The 22,720-nt window shown below is 28.1% G+C and overlaps 2 protein-coding genes across 8 annotated transcripts in view; both read right to left on the bottom strand.

Moving 5' to 3' along the window:
- Nucleotides 1-1,495: 1,495 nt before the first annotated feature.
- Nucleotides 1,496-12,732, bottom strand: LOC132935070 (uncharacterized). Of its 6 annotated transcripts, none has more exons than XM_061001522.1 (8): nt 12,459-12,727; nt 9,578-9,684; nt 9,298-9,505; nt 8,719-8,843; nt 5,763-5,848; nt 4,315-4,456; nt 3,781-4,241; nt 1,496-2,119 (listed from the first exon to the last, which is right to left on the bottom strand). In XM_061001522.1, exons 2-8 carry the CDS (start codon nt 9,665-9,667, stop codon nt 1,978-1,980), a joined length of 1,254 nt encoding a protein of 417 aa, XP_060857505.1. In that variant the 5' UTR covers nt 9,668-9,684; nt 12,459-12,727; the 3' UTR covers nt 1,496-1,977. The 6 variants fall into 6 exon arrangements, with proteins under 6 accessions (XP_060857505.1, XP_060857506.1, XP_060857507.1 ...); XM_061001523.1 differs by lacking the exon at nt 12,459-12,727 and adding an exon at nt 11,241-11,615; XM_061001524.1 differs by lacking the exon at nt 12,459-12,727 and adding an exon at nt 10,952-11,143.
- Nucleotides 12,733-19,233: 6,501 nt separating this feature from the next.
- Nucleotides 19,234-22,720, bottom strand: part of LOC132935941 (SRSF protein kinase 3-like) — a 64,462-nt gene continuing 60,975 nt past the window's right edge. For both annotated transcript variants that reach the window (XM_061002591.1, XM_061002590.1), the window contains exon 10: nt 19,234-21,465. In XM_061002591.1, the coding sequence (XP_060858574.1) occupies nt 21,281-21,465 (185 nt within the window). In that variant the 3' untranslated portion in view covers nt 19,234-21,280. The remainder of the gene's footprint in view (nt 21,466-22,720) is intronic.

Raw genomic sequence — 22,720 nt, 5'->3', positions numbered from 1 at the left:
CGTACAATTATTGCATGTTTTAGCATGGAAAGGAATCTCAGCTGGCAGTGATTTTTAGATTTATTTAGCCATGAAATTAATAATTTGTATGGTTTTGTTCAAAACACAGACCTATAAACTAATGAACAGCGCATAGAGAGAGAGGTCTGGGGTACTATATAGAGTAAAAGAGAACGCGGGGGAAATATAGTATTCGTTTCATACGTCAATGATTACCACCCCCCTTATGTTCTATCTCTCTTTTCTCTCTTCGTTCTTTCTCTGATATGATTCCCGTGCATTGACGGCAGGGCGGAGTGGAATGCACTGTCCATTTGCATTTGTTTATAGGTCTACGGTTGAAATAAATCGAAGTGATGATATTCACAGCCAGTGGCGGCTACGATTTAAGATATCCACGACACCTGCTCATCACTAAGTTGCGATCATAACTATATATTAGCCATAGTTATTAATATAACAATAATGTCTTCTTTGGTAAGTCGTAGGTTGGGTATTCAACTATTACATATTAAGTTAATACTCATTTTGGCTGGTTGTTTTTTCTCTTATTTTAAGTAGTCTTACACTGTAAGTTTTATATTGTACTGTAATAATACGTTGTTAATGTACAACCCTGTTAATGAGTAACAAATGTGTATGGGATCCTGAATAAAGAGTTATATTTATTTTTTCTCAATGATATGGTTACACCTATCACTTTTCTGTTTGTAATATAATATGATACAATGTTATATTCTGTGAATATGCAATATTAAAACCACTATTATATATTAATAGTTATTACTTATTATAAGTATACATAATATTTGATAGGTACTACCTATCGAATATTTATTTTTATAATTTTTACAAATAGAATATATAAATATATATTTTTTGTCACGCTTGCGCCGAAAGTAAAATTTGGTTAAAGTATTATGAGGACGCTACAGTGTTACTGAGTAATTACAGATATTTGTTGTGTTCGTATTATAAGTGCATAACATAGAAATAATTTCACACTGAGCAGCAGATCATGTTTGGCTCAGTTAGTTTGAGATGCCGTAGATAATAATCTCACCCTTAAATTTTACAAGAAGTCAATTTACTCAAATTTTTACACTAACAGAGCTTGCTGAGCTTAAAATATTTCCATGTTATGCACTTGTAAGACAGAGAGCATTCATGGGGGTGTAGCGCTCTCTTAACAGAAAATGTATTCTCAGCAGTTAATGTTTGGCTTCGTTAGCTTAAAAATTAGAGTGAATCGAGTGTTATGAAACTTAATATTATCTATGTTTGTATGTTTAATTCATATGATGATTCAATTTTCTAAAAAGGACCTCCTTAACAGTCCAAAAAAGGTTATTTCACAAAAATAATAAACCATCAAAAACTATGATTAAAACAAAAATTTGATACCACTTATACCAAAACATATAAAATAATTGCATCTTTGATTATGAAAATCAAGAACACAGTATACTAAAAAAGAACAAAAAAAACTATAATATTAGATGAGACATATTCCTTTATTATAATAATTAAACTTATTTACAAAACAACATGAATGAGTAAATACTTAAATTAATTCTAACTGTGAAAAAATCATTTATTCCTTAAATGTGTAAAAAAAATTTGAAAAAAAATTATAATAGTATAATTAACATTTTTGTATATTTCGAATTATTACTTTGTTTCAGTTTTAAATAAATATAGTTAATTTAAGCCTGGTTAGAGGTTACAGGTTTATTTTGTTATTAGGCAGCACCTTAAATTATACATAACAAATAACTATATTTTGACTGTCTGTATAACTTAATAGTATTTTATTTCTCTTTTTAAAAGGTAGAATTTAGTCATTCTCACTTATAGTACTAAAAATAAATATGTTTTCCTTTAATTCTTTCTTTGCTTTTATGTACAGTTGTTGCATTATATTAATATATTTAAACTACCAAATATGATTATTCTTTACAAACTTGGAAAATATTCTTATTGTTCTTGTTCTTGTTCTTGTTCTTCCTCTTCCTCTTCATCTTTGTTTTTCTTAGATTTTCTTCTTTCAGCAAGCCTTATAGCTTTAATCAAAATTCTTTTTTCCTTTTGTCTTTGCATTCCTTCAGATTCTAAATTCCTAAATAACATAAATTGTACAATTATACAATTGGTTTTTAAAATTTATATATTATATTAATACTCCATTAAGTACATTTTATAATTAGAAAATGTTTTCTATTTACACTATTACTGTAATTTTATCGATTAATGTAAATTATCATCAGTAATATATTATATTATACTATGACATCATACTGGCCAAACAAATACTGCTATCATAAGAAAATATTTGGCCTAGGCCGATGCCGATTTTGGTACTTTTGAGTAGTTTTTTTTCCGGCAATGTGAATAGCAAATCAAATGTATGTCAAGATGGATTTTATAACAATAATGCTATTTTTAGATATGTTAAAGAAATAATTTTATTAATATTGTAATCACAATTTGAATTGAACTACATGTATCTACCACCCAATTTAAGATAGTATGGTTGCTCAACGAGCTATGATAAGACGGCATACAATTTAAATCTTGCTCCCGGTGCTAGCGCTTCTAGTGGACTATTTTATTATTTATAATATAATATAATATAATCGTTATCACGTACTAAGATATATCTTAATCAGTCATACAAGTTTTCATTTTAACCAATATGAGCGTTATGTGTGAAAACCGTCAATACTCATGTAAAATACCAATATTTGAAAATGCTCATAATTCACTTCAAAATTAAAATATCGTAAAAAATCAGCAATAGAACTGCTGAACATACATTTTGGTATAATATGCATTAGTATGAAAGATACAACATATGCGGGTACGACGTCATCTTAACCTATTCGTTCCATAAACATATCAATGGCTTAATTCAAAAATGTTGTGTTAAAAATAATGAATTTTACAGTAGAGCCAATTCAATTTTTTTAAATTTTGTATGTATCACTGAAGAGATTATGCAATAATTAAACCAAATTGAATAGTTGTGATCCACTGCTTATTTTCCCTATCAATAGTATATAAGAACTATTTATGAGTAGAAGACATTTTAAAGATAAATAAATTAAAACTGTACTTAACACATACTGAATATGGTGGGAAAAATTTTGTAGACTGTAGAAATGTTATGTTGTAAGTGCTCACTTAACACATTATTGCATAACTGTTATTAGTACACAATTATAGGACACATTTTAGAAATAACAATATTTATTTATAGTACTCATCACATTCCGCTATCTATTGACTTAAATATGTACAATATCACTTACCAAAAATTTGCAAACATACAATTACTACTATTCTTATACTAATATGTACTTGACTCATTTTCGTCAAAAAATGTACTTACAATATTTTTGAATTAAGCCATCAATATTAACACTGAGCTATGTGGTTATGACTCAAAAGTTTATAACAATATTATAATATGACATAAATATACAGTATTACAATAATTTATTTCATACTAATAATATAATAAACGCAATGTTTTCAGCAATAATTAAAATCAATCAACATCGATACTCATTGGAGAACCGGTATTAGGGAATATTCCAAGAACTAGTTTCCTTTTCTCTTCTGTTAAGAGATATGGAAAGAAATTCAAATAAAAAGTTATTTAATGTAGTATACCAGCCTTGAGGATTGACTGGTAGAGCGTTACTTTACATTTATGTAAACAATAATAAATTATTATAAAATTGATATTTATGATTTATTTAAAATTATTTAACTTACGCCACTGCATATTTAATTGATTCCAACACCTTCCGATTTGGTTTAAAAGGTACTAATGGTACAGCTTCATCATCAGTACTTTCATATTCGGATGACGAATAAGAGAAACCATATTTTTTAACTTGTAATGCTCTCTTGGCCTTTTTTTTCTTTAAAGCTTCCCTTAACGCTATCTTTTTTACATCAACATATTTTCTTTTGGCAGGTTTTGGTTTTGGTGGTTCAGGTATAGGTAGTTGAACTTTTGGTAGTGGTATAGCTCTGTCCTCATCTTCTTCTACTTTAGGTTTTCTCAAAGGTTTTTTTTTTATATCTTTTAACTGAACATAACATGAACGCATGTTAGAACCACTAGTACTAGCCTCACAATTTATCCCTTGAGAACTCGTACCACTAGTACTCGGTTGACATGAAAGTGACATGGAAGTTTTAAGAGCCTTTTGCATATCTAAAAATTCTTGCTAAACCAGAAAACCTTATTAATTCAAAAACAACAATAATTATTGTTAACAAATAAGAAATTTTAAAACTCACAGGTGTAACAGCAATAGCAGCAGATGTAGATGGAGTGGGAGCATTAAAAGTTTTGGGAGTATATCTAGTTTTGGGACCCAAACCACTTATTTTGGAACGACTCAAACCATTTCTTCTTGTAAATCTGACCATTCTTTCATCTCTGAAATTTTTAATTATTATTTTCAATAATTGAGATTATCAACCCTAAATCACTAAGGTTTTGAGAATTTTCTACATTTTTGTTGCACAAACATTAAATTAAAATTTTTTATTTTTACTGTTTTATATTTGCAAATGTATTCTAACCTAAGTTTTAGAAAAGCAAAAATAATGAAGGAATTCTATAGGTAGGACACACTTAAAGCCTACCGTGCATGGGTCATATATTTTTAGCTATAGTAACTATCCGTTCAATCATTTTATGTAAATGGCTTAACTATAAAATAACCGGGATGATTTAATACAAATTAAAACGATACATACCTCAATTTAAATTTAAAATTAAATGTAATTTTATTTCCAGTAGTTACACTACATTGTATGTCCCAATTTTTTAATTTTGTGATCTATTAGGCATGTTTTTTTTTATTTATTTCAGTTTATATTACATTGATTATAATCTTTTAAAACTTTTGAACGGAGTAATAGCTCTAAAGTAATAACCTTGAAACATTTTTTGTAAACTTTGGGTTGTGGAATGATAAAGTACAATAGTTAACATATGTTTGTATAATTAATAAATAAACTCTCACAGAACTGTACATTATTAGCATTTGCTACAAATTAAAGCGTATTTAACAATTAATGAGGCTATATAGATAAATAAAATCAAAACTAAAAAAAATATATTTTACTTAAAATCTAATGAAAATATAATCAATGAGTTAAAACATTGAGTTTTAAATATGAATCGATTGATATTTTATAATGTTATCATTCTAGGATTGTATAATATGCATAAGCTATATAAAATGGGACAATGGCGTACCCAAGGAGGGGGGGGGGGGTCGGGCTGTAGTCCCCCATCATTTATATTGACAGAATTTTAAATTCTTAAGATGCAAACCACTGATTGTACTTTTAACATGTTAAAAAAATTTGGACCTACTCTTTGAAAAATCCCTGGGTACGCCCTTGTAATGGGAAATACAGTAGTCTTGATAACTTGAATGTCAAGGGAGATAAAAATGAATTTGACTCATGTATTTTTCGAGTTGTATAACTCAAATTTTTTTAAAATTTTTTACTAGGGACAAAAAAAAATTTGAGTTTTTGAGGTTTTAGAGTTATCAAGACTCGACTGTATATTAATTTTCTAAAATATAAGCCAACAGACTGAAAAATGGAAAAAAAATATTTTATAAGTGGTAATATTTTTGGTGACATTGTGTATATTCTACCGGCACTGGAAAGAGGTAAAAATATAATTATCAATTATAATAACCTAATCTTAAGTGTAGTATTACCTATTATTTACTTTCATCCAATTATCAGCTTCTTTCACTGCTCCATCCCACACTTCCATTTGCTTCTTACTATTTTTTATTAACGCCTTTAAACATTAAAAATTATTACAAGATACAATAAATAATTTGATACTGTCGTTTTTTATTTAAGCTACTATGTGTTAAGTGATAAATTTGTAAATTTCAGTTAGGCTAGGTTAACCCTTAAATATAGGATATGATAAATATAACAATGTCAATTTTAGCGCTATGTGATCTGGTAACACTAACGGGCATTTAAATTACTTAAAATGAATTACATATTTTAAATTATAATTTATTCATGGGACTAATTTTGAAGTAAATAAAATAAATCAGCGAAATATAATTGGCAAAGGTAACATTCGTAATTCCGTAATCACAAATATCATAATATATTTTCAATGATTAAAAATATTTTTTTGTAATACCTATATGGATTTATGTAATAAAATACTTACAAACTCTTAAGTATATTAAATTATTTATGTTTGTATGCTTTTTATAATAATAATTTAGTACGTAATAAAATACTTTGTTATAAATTATAATAATTAAATGTTACTTGTAAGTAAAATAATTATATAGGTACCTAGTGGAATAAAATAAATAATTTTTCTCATAGATTCATCACCTTTCTGTCCAACATAATTCAATATATACATTATAAATCTATAAAATTTACCAAAAACAGGTCAATGTTCCTACTTCCCAAGAAACCCATGCGCAATATATACAAAACACATTTACGCAGAATCGTTTTTTTCTATGTTTTTACGTAATCTTATAAAATTATCCATTACAAAAAAATATAGAATACAATTTTTGAGGGAATGACATCAGTTTGTCTAATGGTGTCAAAACAAGTTTAAACATTATTTAAATTTACAAATTTTTTTTGTTTATTTTGAAAGTCGAATACAAAATTCCTTCAAAATATTATTCTCTATCTTTTTGGTAATGGGTGATTTTACTCTAAGATTACTTAAAAACAAAAAAAAATTATTGTTTTGCTTGTGGGCCAGACAGAAAAAACAAATAGTGCGGTCACTCTTAGTACAGTACCTATCATATGATCTTATTACACAGCGTTTATTGTTAAAAACTTGGTTATACAAAAACCAATTAAATTAATGCAAGGAAATTTGATTTTCTACCATTTTGTTCATATTTTTTAGTATAACTTTGATTTTATAACCATTGTCCCAATGGTGGCCTTTAGTATATAAGTTACAAGTATACATTTTTGGTCATGCTTTTTATTGTTTTTTCGGTATCAGAGCCCTAGTTATTACTAACTTTAATGGAAAAAAGTACATTGTATAAAGATATTAGCCAAATAGTTTATTGAGAGAACACTACACAGTACACATACTGTATTTGTGAGATTCTATTGACACACACACAATATACCAAATTTGTGTTCACTAGTTTCAATAATGTGCTGTTAGTTTTCATATTAGAGTGAATTAACTTATAAACAATATTGTTATTTCCAAGCGAGATATGAGCATTTTTAATTTCGGATATTTCACATACCCATACTTGCTAGAAAATTAAAATTAAATCAAAAAAATCGCCAACAATTAAACGCAGATAATGTTCTTAACTAAAAGTTAAACAATAGGTAAATTCATTCTAATATCAAAACTAACAGCACACTATTGAAACTAGTGAGACAACAAATGCATAGATAGCGTCCTCTTAATTTTGTTTGATTGAATCTAATGAGCCTAGGCGCAACTACACCTCTAAAACGTGAGGTGCTATACTGCTATAATATTGTAAATGCCTCAGCACTTACAAGTTACAAACCAATAATAATAAATACTTGAATTTTTTTTATTATTTAAACACATTATATATTAGTGATAAAAACAAAATACATATAATAATCTTTTTATAATATTTAACATTAAAATGAAACTCATGGGGTCTACCAGTAATAATGAGTCTGCCCCAGTGGCGGCGTGATAGGGTGTTTCATGAAGCAATTGCCTCACGACCAATTAGGTGGTGGTACCCCCTTGGTAACCCCGGGAACGGGTATTAAAAACCACATATGGAATATGGTCAACTAAGAATATTAGTATTAGTAGTATTACTTAGTTATACTAACCTTACATTTACTGGAAATACACTATTACCTATAGTACATGTTGTATAGTGTAGAATAACGCGGTATATTAGTGATATTGTGGTAACACGTAACACTATCATAGATAATATTGTATCATTATTTTTATCATCATTATTTTATTTATCTATTAACAATATTTCCACTTCGTTGGTTGGGCTGTAGGCAACACTGGTGGATCGTGGATGCACGTAATATTGAAGTAATGACGAATTGACGGTTTTGTTACTTTTAACTTTAAAGTTTTATTAAGTATTGTTATTTGTAAATTTGAGATCAACTACAAGCGAAGACCGATTAGACAGTTTGATGATTTAAAACTGTGAAAGAGATATAAACATAGATCATAATTTGGAAATTGATACTTTTGCAGCAACATCAGATTTATTGAGGACAATTTATTGTTTGAATAAAGATTTATTGTTATTAATATATTATAAGTAATTTTATTATATTTCTGATATTAACATGACAAAGTACATTACTGTTGTAGAATTGTGAATTGGGGGTGTGGGGGCACACGGGTCTGTGTGAAAAAATTTAGGTGGTGGTGATCGAGCATTTATACTTGCCTCATAAAATAAAATAGTTCACGCCGCCACTGGTCTGACCCAACGCACATCTATAGGACTTCACCTATAGTGCTTTTTGATGTGACCCATTAGCTAAAAATAGCTTGTGAGTAATTTATAACCGATTAATAATACCATGACCAAAATAGTTTTACCCTTTTGTTTCCCCTTAGTTGCGCCAATGCTAATGAGGGAAATCTTAGAATTTAACAGTCAACACTAAACTTACTAAACCATTGGGATATTTTGAAAGAAACTCGTCTTTTCCAGAATACATTTCTACGGTTTTGGCCCAACTCCTTCTGCCATGATCATTACAAAATCGAACGTGTAATGAAAATTGTTTTTTATTTTCTGAAAAAATACATAAGTACCTTAATATAAAATTACAGCATTAAGACAGAAGAAGTACTTCAGTAGATATCAAAAATAATGTTTATGTAACTATCGTATACAGAGAAGGACTACTGTCTACTTATAAGGCAAATTAGGAACAAAACTCAAAATATTAAAATATGTTCAAGATTTTTATAATTTAGAAATTCTTTAGAAATAATTTATAAAATATTGAGAATCTATAAATGCAGATTTTACACAAACCAAGTTAATAAACCTATTTATAAAAAATATAATACTTTGTATCTTCTGAATATGAATAAGATTAACATAAAATGTATACCTAATAAATTATGTGAAACAAAATTTTTGCCGTTTTCAATTTTAATATGAAATTGTAAAATAATTAAATAAGTATAATGTTTAATTTTACATCACTAAAATTGTATTGACTACAACATAAATTACTTACCAAGTGATCCTTTAATGTACACATTGGTTTCCGGATCGATACAGACCATGCTGGGCCAAAATGGATGTCTTCCAATTTTAGCCCAAACAATATCACCAATTTCAAAATCGTTTTTTTTTTCATTACTAGGAGTAGAAGATTCATGCTCCACACCTTCCATATTCTGTTGTACAGGAGATTCATGTTCCACACCTTCCATGGGTTCTATCTGTAGTACAGAAGACTCATTTTTAAGTAATAATTTAGATTTATCATGTAAGTTAGATGTATTGGTCAGTACATTATTAACAGGACTTAATGAGCTACTTGAACATGGCAATTGATTATCTTCAGTAGAATTTGATTTGTTATCTACTACAGAAGCAGCCATTGTACCACTTGATTAATCTGGAATAAAAATTAAATGTTTATTCATAATCTTTGTAATACATAGGTAAAATATTGTATGATTTATATTAGATCAAATAATTATTTAATAGTATCACTACTATCATTCAATATCAATTCTTTTTATATTAATTTATTTATTGATATTAAATGATCCCCAGGATATGAAGCAGGACTTAAGTTTTTAATAGAAATAAAATAATATATTATTCATATTTTATAAGTGCATAATAAGTTAATTTATTTCATCCAAACAAAATAAGAGATTTGATAGGCTTTGTTGTAAAGAGCAGTTGACTATGTGAATATGAATTGTTGACAAAACTACAAATATGTGACATCTGTACTCCTATAGGTATTCCATTAAAAAATAATCATATACAATATACCTAATATATGACATCCAATACTATATATGTGAACAGTCATTTTCTTAAAATTATGTAGGTCCTTAACCCGAGAGAAGCATCAATGGTATTTAAGACCAGTTATTTTTGTTTTGGTGATTATTAAATATTGTATTACTTAACATATTGGTATTTACTAAATAATAGTTATCCATAACTTTAGTATAAGATGTTTACATTGCACAATGACAGTTTTAAATCCATATATTATTATTCTTGTCATAAATACTATGCCAGGATGTCCAGACTGTACATAAGAAACTCAATCAGATTTAGATGAGTAAATAATTATGAACAAATTTTCAATCATACAAAGAAAAAAATCTTGTTCCAAAAAATGTTTGATAGGTAGTTCATTTTTTAATACTTCTAGTAATACACCTAGCCTATAAAAATAATTTATTTAATCATGTACCCGTATTTATTGGCTGTTGGGTTTTGGGAATGGTCTTTAGGGTCTAGCTCTATAGTAGTAACTATATAATGTTAAAAATATCAAAATAATGAAGGGAATTAACTTTTTAGCAGTATTGAAGAGCTTTTAATAAATCATTTAAAAAACTTACGCCAATAATTAAATTTTTTAACACGATACTTTTCCCTGGTTAATGTAATTGATAAAATTCTTAGAATATAGTAATTAAAAATGAACCTATTTTAAGCCTATGGTACCTATTATGTTGACAATTTTTATTAACTCAAACTGTGAACTCAATTAAAAATTTGGTAAACCTAAGTTAACAAAGAGAAAAAACCATCAACTAGTCCTGCCAAATTAAATTGCAAACAATTTCATTCAGATTATATATTTTAATAAAACCATAAAAATATATTTAAAAAAAATAATTTTTATCATTTACCTATTATGCTGTCAATTGATGATCATATTACAGTTATAAAACAAAAATTACAACGTGCATTATTAATAAATTGTATTTGTAATATTTTTTATTGAGTAAAAATAATAGTTTCTACTTTATGAAATAAAAACAATTATACAAAGTGAATTCAATAAAATATTATAGTATAATAAGTATAAGTATATAGTATAAGTAGGTTAAAATCAGCCATTTCAACAATGAGTGGTTTACAGTTTACACTAACTATTTAAGAATAGGCGATAGGAACGATAACGTCTCAAGTACTAACTGGATATTAAAGTAATTGGGCAGGTGTCAACTGCTTCATTCCAATATTGCATTGAAAACAATGACATACATATTGTCATCGAATCAAAAACTATTTCTCAACAGAAGTCCATACGCAACAATTTTTCCAAAACTACGAAAGAGTCAAAGTGGAAGAAACGAACATCATAACCAATTCAACTACGCAATACAAAATAGAAATAATATATGATTAAATGTTTAAGTCTATTATCCGTACAACGCGCATTCATCTAGTACCGGTAAGAAAATAAACTGTGAAAAAAAATATAAACATGACGTTTAACATATAAAATAACAATTATTAATATAATGTTATCACAACGATCAGACAAAATCAAAGATGGGTTTTCCCAAAAAATGCTACAGCGGCTGACAACTAAAATAATATAATATTACAACGAACGAGTCCTGTGTGTATTCTAATAAGCGGCATTCGAATTCGGAAAATAACAACATTCCCATCAGCTTGTGTTTACGATTTACACAACACGCGACGTTGATAACGTCGTCTGGCGCGAACCACCACCACCACTACCCACCTCCACACCAGAACAAAACATGATTAAAGATAATAAAGCAATGAATAGAAAATGCCTACACTAGAATTAACTACACCGTGATCGTGATCCTGAAGTGAAGAATCAATCTATTATCACAGAATAAACAGAAAGGAATCTCAAGGAATCTTTATTCTGTGATTCTAATTCACAGACTTCTATACTACATAGAAATATAAAATCTGTGTTCTAATTTCTGGCTACTGTGATAAGGACCTTACCGTTATGTACTGTGTGATAACTGACCTATCCGTTCCTTTATTATCTATATTATAATATGGTAATGAGTGAATGATTTACGATCCCTTTCGCAAACAAAAAAAAAAAAAATTACAAAAAACTAAATTTATATAATATACCCAAGTATTTAACAATATACACAATTTGAATGGTATTAAAAGTTGAAACGCTACATGATCGAGACACTTGACAAAAACCTATACAACGGGTGTCTTCTTGTAAAAATACAAACGATAGGAAATATCCGAGTACCTGGTGTAACCGGGAAAATTCGTAACTCACGAGACCACCCGGACCTAACCCAACAAGCAGCGAGGAGTAATAAAATAACATAGACCTAATAAATTGTTGAAGCCCAGCACGAGTCAACACGACAAATAATAATAAATTAACATACATACCCTCTTACGGCGGTCACGATCGATAGTATACTTTAAAGTGCTGCGGAATACCGACCAGAGACGCTCACGCAGCACAACCAGAGAGGAGAACAGAGCGCGACGGCCGACGCGGGTAAAATGAACGGACCGGCGGCGGAGGAATACCGAATAATATTATTGCGAGCCGCGACCGAGGACCCACGATTGACGAACGACAACGACGACTGCGATGCACAATGCACATTGCCCATCGCCGCTCACGGCTCTTCCCGCGTCCCCGTCAGCCGCCGCCGCAGCCGTCACACCGATCAAATCGGGTTTTACCGGTGCATTTAAGTGTGTGTGCGTAGAGCATGTGTGTGTGTGTGTGTGTGTGGCGTGTGCGCGTGTGTGTTATCGCCATCGAAGTACCGCGAAAGAACCTTGCAGACGGACCGAGCGGGAAGGGGGCTTGGACATCCGGCACTCGCTATTATTATTTTATTTATAATTTTAGTATTTATAATAAATATTATTCGCAGTGCGCTTGTGAACGGTCGAATTGAAATAAAAATAACATACCATGCTATTAGTCATTAATTATTTGCCCGCCCGCCAGCCGTCGTACACGATTCGGTTGAATTTCCACTGGGATAACCCTAGTCCCTACCGAAGCCAAAAAATAATAATATTGTAACTAATTATATAATGTATAATATAGTGCATGTACGTTCCTATTTTGAAATCAAAATAATATTATTGTACAATACTACAATGATATTATATCATGCATAGGCGCAATTTCAAGTCCAGTGTTGAATAGAATTGGTGTATTAAAAAATGTATTTTATAGAACACTTTTTTAGCCAATGTATTCAAAAATATTTTGATCCGGTCTCTCCAGTAAAAATGTAGTATAATTAGTACCAAAAGAGTCTTTCACCTTATTTCGATCGATTAATATTAACTTTTTAAACGACATTTATTTCGTTAGTCTATTATTCTATAGGTTAATTAGTAAGAAGATTTTCAGTTTTATTTTAGTTAATTTAGTATAAGGTATAACTATAATGTACGATGTACCTAGTGAGTTAACTTCTTTCTCTCAATAACTTATAATACTTGTCAGTTGTCTTACATATTTTATACATTATAATTAATAGTCATAAAATGGAAAAAATAAAAATCCATTTCCGGGTAGACCTAGAAAAAAGGCATACAATAATACAATGTACAAACAAAGTATGGATCTAAAAATTGAAATCGATCGGCCAGACGTATTTAATTTCTTCCAGTAATATGTCAAAACGCATAAAAATAATGATTGCTCCAGTCATAAAACTACCATTGATTTTTGTATAATATAGACTTAAAAAATCTTTTAAAATCAATGATACTATATACTTTTCATTCGATTTAAAAAAATTATATTTATTTTAAAAATGAAGATATAAGGGTGAAATAAAGTAAAATATATTCTTTAAATAGTGTTTTATTAATCAGTCAAGCATTAACGGGCTAACTTGCGATTAATCGTTGCCGAACTATATCAGTTCGTAATCGGATGAAGACTTTTGAAACACTGTATAATGTATATTGTTTTATTAAATAAGTCATTAATAAACTTAAGTAAATTTGTTTGAAATGTTCATCCGTTGTCCAATGCACCCGTGCAGACAACACACCTACTATGATATATTAATTATAATAGGTAGTAGACAGTAGTATACGTATACCTAGTACCTACTACCTAGAACTAACTATTTTACTATTCTACTATTTAAACTATATAATATTATTATGATGGTAAAAATAATATTTATTTGGGTATAACATAATAATTTTGTGGAATTTAATTTTGTCATTTCGACATTATAAATAAGCAGAAATACGATAGTAAATTAATAATATGTTCAATGGAAATTATTTGAAATCACGTTTCACGAAATTACATTTAATTATTATTATTTTCTGGTACTGTGTAGTTAGTTTAATTTAATTTTATTGGTAATAATAAAAATAATGATAAAGTATTCAATACGAATTAATATTTAATACCAACCCGTGACGATGTTATGGGTGAGGTGGTACAAAGGGGGTGACATATTTTTATGGGTGGACATTTTAAATACGAATCAACAGAAAGTTTTTTAGTTTTCTAATTTACAATAATTATTAGCAATACTTTAAGTTTTTACCATAGCTAATACTTATTAGTTTCTGAGCGGAGCGATCTAATCAATCCTATCGATTTTACAATGATGTGTTTTTTTTGTCCGTAGTCAACATTCAAATTTTTTTTTTCAATTATGTACGATAAAAAACGTTTTACTGGGTAAAAGAGCTTGAAAATTTAATACAAGGTTCTTCGTAAGTCATAACTTGTTTTGATAACAGTTCAAAAACATTAACGAATATTATTTAAAGTTCAAATGTTGATAAAATTCATCAAAATCCCGAAAATTCATAAAAGTTTTTCGTTTCATAGCTAATATGTGAACATTTTATGGAAGATTTGTAATAAGTTTTTCTAACTTTAACAAACAAAAAGTTTACCGAAAAGTAACGTTACAAATAGCGTTAAATAGCAAAAATTAATTTTTTTAATACACAACGCCATGTCTGCTCAAAATGGTTTTTCGTATACAATGATTTACCATTGAATTCAAATCTAACATATTAATATCTATTCCAACTACTGCAGAGCGGTAATCACTATACCTTTTAGTACACCTTTTTTCATATAATATGATACCGTATGACCCACCTTAAAAATCACGTTTCCGCCATGGTGGTACAAAAAATAACCAACCTTCTAAAATTATTTTTCCCAGTAACTAAATATTATTTTTCATCATTAGTTTATATTAGATACAAAAAGTGTTAATATATTACCATGACATAAATATTATATTTGTCTCAGAATAAAACAGTAATCAATTATTATTAGCTGTTTTCCCTTTTATTTCGAGCGACCGGCAAGTGGCAACTCATACTTTTGTTTTGCTTATATTTTGGTCGATCATCGTATCTAATAACTTATAAATATGGACGATATTATAAATTTATAACATAATACGTATGATAGACAGACCACCGACCATAATATTGCATAATATAATAATAGTTTCAATGTTTCATACAGTGCATGTAAAATTATTTTAATATTTTATCGATAGCGATTCGTTTGTAAGATAGAACCTGTCTTACTATCGTGGTTACGAAGTTAATATTTAACCCACGTCCCAGTCGTCCCACCCTACAGCAACTGTCGTGAAAATAACGTGTGCAATATACTAATTACTAGCATATTAATAAATTACTACAGTGTTTGGAAAATTAGTTTAATTAAAATGAAATTCACAGCTGGTATACCTACATAATAACTAAAATATTTAAATGTATTATATTATTATATATTTTGTTATTCATAATTTCATGACTTCATGTAATCATATTACATTTAATAATAATAATACTATCATATTTTATTATGAAAGCGTATTATTGCATATTATGTATACATTCAAAATTCCATATGTAAGAAATTATTATTTTAATTTGTACTTTGCACTACAATACTGTAATAGTATATTCTAAAATATATTTTATTATAGTTAAGTGTTTTGATTTTCGACAATGAGTTGTCTGAACTTCAGTGACTTACTGACATCTGTGTGATATTATTTGAAGAAATTCCATCCGATGAGTATGACAGTACTGTCTTTACTGCAATGATTCTGAATTATTTCTGATAACAATAATTATTCTCAGTTTCTGGTGAATTATAAAGGTAACCCGTTGTTTTCGAGTAATATAATGCCTCGGAAAGTGACGACAAAAATTCAGAAAACTTTATTTGGTAAAAAAAAATGAGTATAGCATGTAGTAATATTTACTATTAAATTTATTATTTTTCAAATTCCACGTTATGACATATTGACGTACTATGTAGTATGTACATTTTGGCTATGTCAATCGCTATTTTTGCGCCGACAAAATACGAATTCATGTAAGTATTTTTATATTTAAGATAATAACCAAAATAAACAATACCGCTTGAGAATTCGCCGGGAATTCAGAAACACATTTAAATTAAGCTAAATTTTGGACTGCAGATTTATTTTCACTATTTGAAACAAAAAAATTATTGTTAAATTTATAAATAATTAAATTAAAATAACTCTTAATATTAATTATTTTTAAATATATGTATATTAAGGCGCCTAATGCCAATGTAATATTGTACACAAATATATGCTCAACAGGAATAATATTTTTTTTTTTTAATTAATAGAGGGTATAGGCAGCATTGATCTCCGTTTTTCAATATTTTAATCTCAAACTTTATTATAATATGTCTTAATATGTTATAATTAGTTGTGGAAATATTGTCAAAAATATGTTGCATAGAAATAATAACGATGTTCACGAATGACGATTTTGACGGGTGAGATTTACACTTATATACAATAATATTCGAAATAATAGGAAAAAGCTGGATTTATTTTTATATTCACACCAGTACACCACGGTCTCTTAAAATGTCTACTCTATTGTAAATTAAAAATATCATAAGTTATAATAAAATTAAATTATAAAACTATAATAATTTAATTTTAGATTCGAGATGTTTGGGTTTTTAAATATTATAGTTACTGGGCATACCTATACAGCTTTAAATGATTAAACATTATACGGTACTCACTCTAATTCGAACCTCAATAATTCGAAAAACTCCATAAATCGAACTAAACGCCGAGTCCCCAGAGAAAACCTCTAAAATTAGAAGAAAATACATGTATTCCCGTCCCCTCGATAATTCGTAATGTCTGTCGGTGGGACACACTCTACAATTCGAATTTTTTTCTACGAACCTCTATAGTTCGAATTTCCTTAAACGCGATTATATTATGTAAGTTCATAATATTATGTAGGTATGAACATATAAAGATTATGTACAATCTATTCGACGTACTCGTAATGAAACTAATAACGACGGTGGTTAAATATTATGATCGTACCTTACCTACTTAATCTAAACTTTAATATGTATGTATAATAAATAAATGTCAAAATAAATGTAATATACCCATACAATTTTTCACCTCTCTTTAATTCGAATCAATTTGTTTTCCCTCGATTATTCGAACATCTAAAAATCGAATTTTTAACTCGGTCCCCTGAATTTCGATTTATCGAGTGACTACTGCAATATGATTTGTTTAAAATGTTTTTTTTTATATTATTTGAGTATATTTTATAATATATGTTTATATAAAGCATTAAAGCCGGATAAGTTTTCCAAATAACTTGGACTGCTCGGAAACTACTGGCTACTCAGCAAACAGTTAATACTCGACCTATTTTTAAAAACAAAACATCTAATTCTGCACATGCTATTTTCAATTAATTTTGATTCTTGGGAGATCTGTTGTACAATGCATATAAGCTATCTAAAAATGCTTTAAAATGATTTGTTGATGTGATATCATTGACAGAATCATTAACTGCTAATTCTATAGAATTATAATCTATTTAGACAATGCCAGGTGAATATGAGAGGGTAATTAATATCTTTCAAACGTTGTGCAATGTGCAACATCATTTTTTTTACTGTTTGTAGTATAGCTAGTATACATTATACATGTATAATAACTGCGTATCACAAATATTTTAAAAGACAATTTTTAAATGTACCTACATATTTTGAAGTTTTTAAGTGGTAAAGAAAACCTCAGCCCTAAATATATATATATTTATATAGTATTATTTTATACAGTTGTATAATTTAGAAATTGTACATTATATATTATTTACAAGTTTAGGTTGGTAGGTACGGGTACCTACTAAGTATAACAAATGTTTTTAAAAAAATATTAAATTTATAATTACGTTAGTTACGCACCATTATGTCGACGGCTTCAGTCATTTTAATCGAAAATGTACATGACTGAAACTTTCAGTCTCATAACAAAAGTAGAAACTAGAAATATTTCAAAAAATATACACAAAAATCGGTTAGCCACGATGCGTGTCGACCTACGATAAAGTGTTTGCACTCTGTATCAGGTCGCTTGTCATTTTTGTACAGCGTAGATAGTTGTAGTTATTAAACTATGTAATTAATCCAACTTCATTAAATTATCATAATTTCAAATCTAAGTCCACAAACCAAATTTTGATTTCATTATATTATTTAACTTAAAAATGACATGAATAAAAAACGTTTAGTAAAGTAAAAAGTTTCATACTTTTAAGCTGTAAGATACCTAATGGCTCATTAGTCATTTTTACATTAAATTTCACATTCGTGAAAACCCCGAATTATAATCTCAGAAGTTAAAAATCCGATACAATTGGTTAAGCTTATAAGTTATGAAGTCCTTACATTCAAATAATGAATGAAAAAAGAAATGATAAATTAGGACCCTAATAATTTTAATATGTACGCACTAGAAATAATATAAATATTCGTGTATAGTAATACAGTTATAAATTATAATAGTTATTTCAATTTTATATAGATATCTAGTATCTACCTGCGTATGTTTATGCAAAGGTATTTTGTTTATCATAATAATATATTTATACACATACATTCCATTGTGTACCTAATTATTTTCTGAAACAATAAATAAATATGTTATTAAACATTTTTTTGTATTTTTAAATTAAATAATCGTTAAAGTTTATAAATTACTGAATTATATTAATTAGTAATTAATAATATTTTCATAATAATAATATTTATATCTTCTTAGTTCTTATAATGGTTTATTTCAATTTTAAAACCAGGTATAAGTAAATTTAAAATTAGGTAATTTATATACTACGTAATTTTACTTAATAATATACCCTTATTCAGTAATTGAATAGTAAAGGTATATAATATTGACTTAATACATAAATACGTTTAACCTTGTTAATTACTGTAGAGCATTAGAAATTAAAGTTAAAGAAATTATAATATTTTCAAAAGTATTATTTGCTGCTAGTATAATATTATTATAATGTAGGACCTATAGGTTAATTAATATTTTTCAACAAATAATAATATATGTCATTTTATCAGAAATTTCATGATTTATAATATTCTATATACATTAATACATTATATTATATACCTACTAGTTACTACGAATTGAAAACATAAAGTACAGTGTTTTATACTTTTATATAATTCGATTTTATTTATTTCCAATAATATACTAATAGTCCAATATACTAGTAGTTTAAATCATTGTTGTACGAAAAATGTTTTGTAGAACATGGAAAAAACTAGTTTTTATTGGAGAGATTGAATATTTTTAAGTTACAGTGATTTATGGTGACTTTGCAGTTCACCCGCACTCCACCAATAATACGTATATTAAAAATATTGAATAAACTCTTACAATTTACATTTAACACCACCACATTGAAAACAAAATATTTAACTTTTACACCCGACATTTTTTATTGTTATGTATTAAAATACCTATACAGTTAATGACAAATAGTTTTAGCTATTACTGCTTATACATAATCATAATACAACAACATAAAAACAAGAAAAATACAAACTTATAAACAAAATTATTAATTTTTTTTTATAAGATCGTATTTATTATTCTATGATCCAAGCAATAGTACCTACCTTTTTAAAATGTATTAATGTTATATATTAACCAAGAAATATAATGTAATCAGGCAATTTTTTTAAAATTTACCTACATTTTAATTGAAACAATTTTGGCCCATAATATCTGTTATGGATATGCCGACTGTGAAATTAATTATTATGTTCTTTTTTTCGGGTGGTAGGGGGACGGGTAGATTCCACAAAGCTCCAATTTAATTTTGTTTATGAGCTATGAGATCTGAGAGGGTATACTTCACAAAATAATAAATTAATTGTCAATATTGTGCAGCATAAATAAAATGTTGCCTGGCTTGTAATGAAATTAGCATAAGTACCACATAAAATAATAGAACGTTAAATTAATTTGATAGCTGGTGATATGTAGTAAGTTGTAAGTATTATACGAGTAGGTACTTAAAAATTATACTTAAATATACATAAATGTCATAAACGACATGTACAATTTGTGAAAAGGGCAGCGAATTTAGGTCGAATTCGAAGTTACACAATAATATATAAATAATAGTAATAAAAAAAGAACTACTGGTTGATCGACAAACGTAACACACACATTATTATTGAATGTCTTACTGTTAATCAATCAACTCGTGTTTCATTATAAAAATTTTACATACATTGAAATCATAGTTCGTTCAAGATTATAATACATTGTATATATAATAATTTTGATACTAATATTAAATTGTATCCACAACACATTTTTAAAGTAGGTATCATTTAATAAATGTTAAGTATGTCAATTCTCAATATATATATTATATAAGTGAAAATTGAGTCATAATATTATTTAGATGAAGTGCGTGAGGCTGTTATATTATGGTTAGCCAGTTTTTCTTATGGGAAAAAGACGAAATCTAACAATGTCCATCCGATCATCTCTCTTTTTTTTATCGTAAAAAAAATACATAGCCATACACGAGTATATTACGTATATATTTTTACAACATTTAAATATAACTTAATTGGTGTTATATAGAGTACGCAGTATACATACGAGCTCATACAGTTGGTACTATTTGACTATATATAACATACATATTATATATTATATAAATGTACGTATGTATGTATGTAATGTATAAGTATAATCATTTGTTTGTGTAATTAGTTTAAAACTGAAAAACTCGTAAACACACACATGTATAACATAATAATGGAAATTTCACTATAACTACCTACTTATGATAATATAATTATTTATAATCGAATGACGAAGACGTTATGCCAACATCCACGGGTTTAAAAGACATTGGGTTGCCGAAGCTCGATTATCCTGATCCAAGTCCAACATTGGTGTCAGAAACGACGAAAATGCTTTGGCCTCCTTCGTGTTCCACTCGTATTTCTCTGTCAACACGTCGTACAGATACCACGGTTTCAAGTTACTGATGTGCTTCAAATTGCCTGTAACGGATAATTATGCACAGGTATAACAATGAATAATAATTTATACAGGTATAGCAATTAGCAGGTACATAAAGGTCCACTTAAATTATGTATTATATAATATCACTGGCGATCAATTGATGAGTGAATGACAGTGTTAAGAGTTTTAACTTTTAAGACGCACTGTTAGTAAAGAGTTCTGTATTGGAAATATATTTTAGATTAAATATTATGTTAATAGGATATATATAGGTTAAATACTTAAATCTATCTTTTTTCATTCCTTTATACCGATTAGTCTGATACAATCAGTATGATCGTACCAATTATGCGATTTTATTGTTGAAAACGGATTTAAATGTCTTTATAATAAATTATGTTCACTTTGGATGTTGGCGCCTACGAACAACTTTTTCCATTTATTTATCTGAAGAAGCGTAATATTCCCCGTTGAATATTATATTATTGTACATTTTCACACGTATAAGTCCAAATTTGTTAAAAGTAGTTGGTAAAAAATAAAAATAGTAAGACGTAAGGAGTACAAGAGACATGGCCGCACTCGCGTAATTAAATTGATAAGTTGGAATAGGTCTATATTTTACACAATCTGTAACTGATTTTTTTTTAATAATAAGCGTACGTATCTATGAGCGGAAAGTACAGGTTAGCATAACAGCATGATAAAAAGAAGCCACCCAGCGGTGACACTTTTACGCTGATACCCTGGTTACGTGGAATATACTATAAAAAAAAAACTACTATAGACCAGTGTTTCTTTGGTCCAATTTTATCGTGGAACCCCTACTCTTTTTTAGCTTTTTAGATTTTATTAGTTAGCTTTAACAATACGTTATTAGTTATTACAGTTCGACAATTAGAATCCCTACTTTGTTTCAATAGTCATTTTTAGCGTAATTTTAAGAAACGATAACAGACAAACAGGACTTCTAAATTTTAATTTTAATGAGATTTTCGAGGAAGCGATAAAGTGATCTCCGCGGAACCCCAGGGTTTCGTGGAACACAGCTTCAGAAACGCTGTACTAGACCAGTCCATAATAATATAATATATTAATTTTGGTATTTTAGTCTAAAAATATGTTGTTTTTATATTACAAATTTACAACTGTTCAATAATGAGTAATACACCCGTGTCCTACTGGTGCATCGAGTGCGGCCCGCATACAGAATAGCTACAGCACGATAGAATATGAATCGGATAGAAATCGCACGAACTTGAACTACTAATGCCGGGATGCACAAGACATTTA

Source organism: Metopolophium dirhodum, chromosome 1 (genome assembly GCF_019925205.1).
Source record: "Metopolophium dirhodum isolate CAU chromosome 1, ASM1992520v1, whole genome shotgun sequence".
Classification (NCBI taxonomy): Eukaryota; Metazoa; Arthropoda; class Insecta; order Hemiptera; family Aphididae; genus Metopolophium; species Metopolophium dirhodum.
This window is presented reverse-complemented; position numbering and strand designations above follow the sequence as displayed.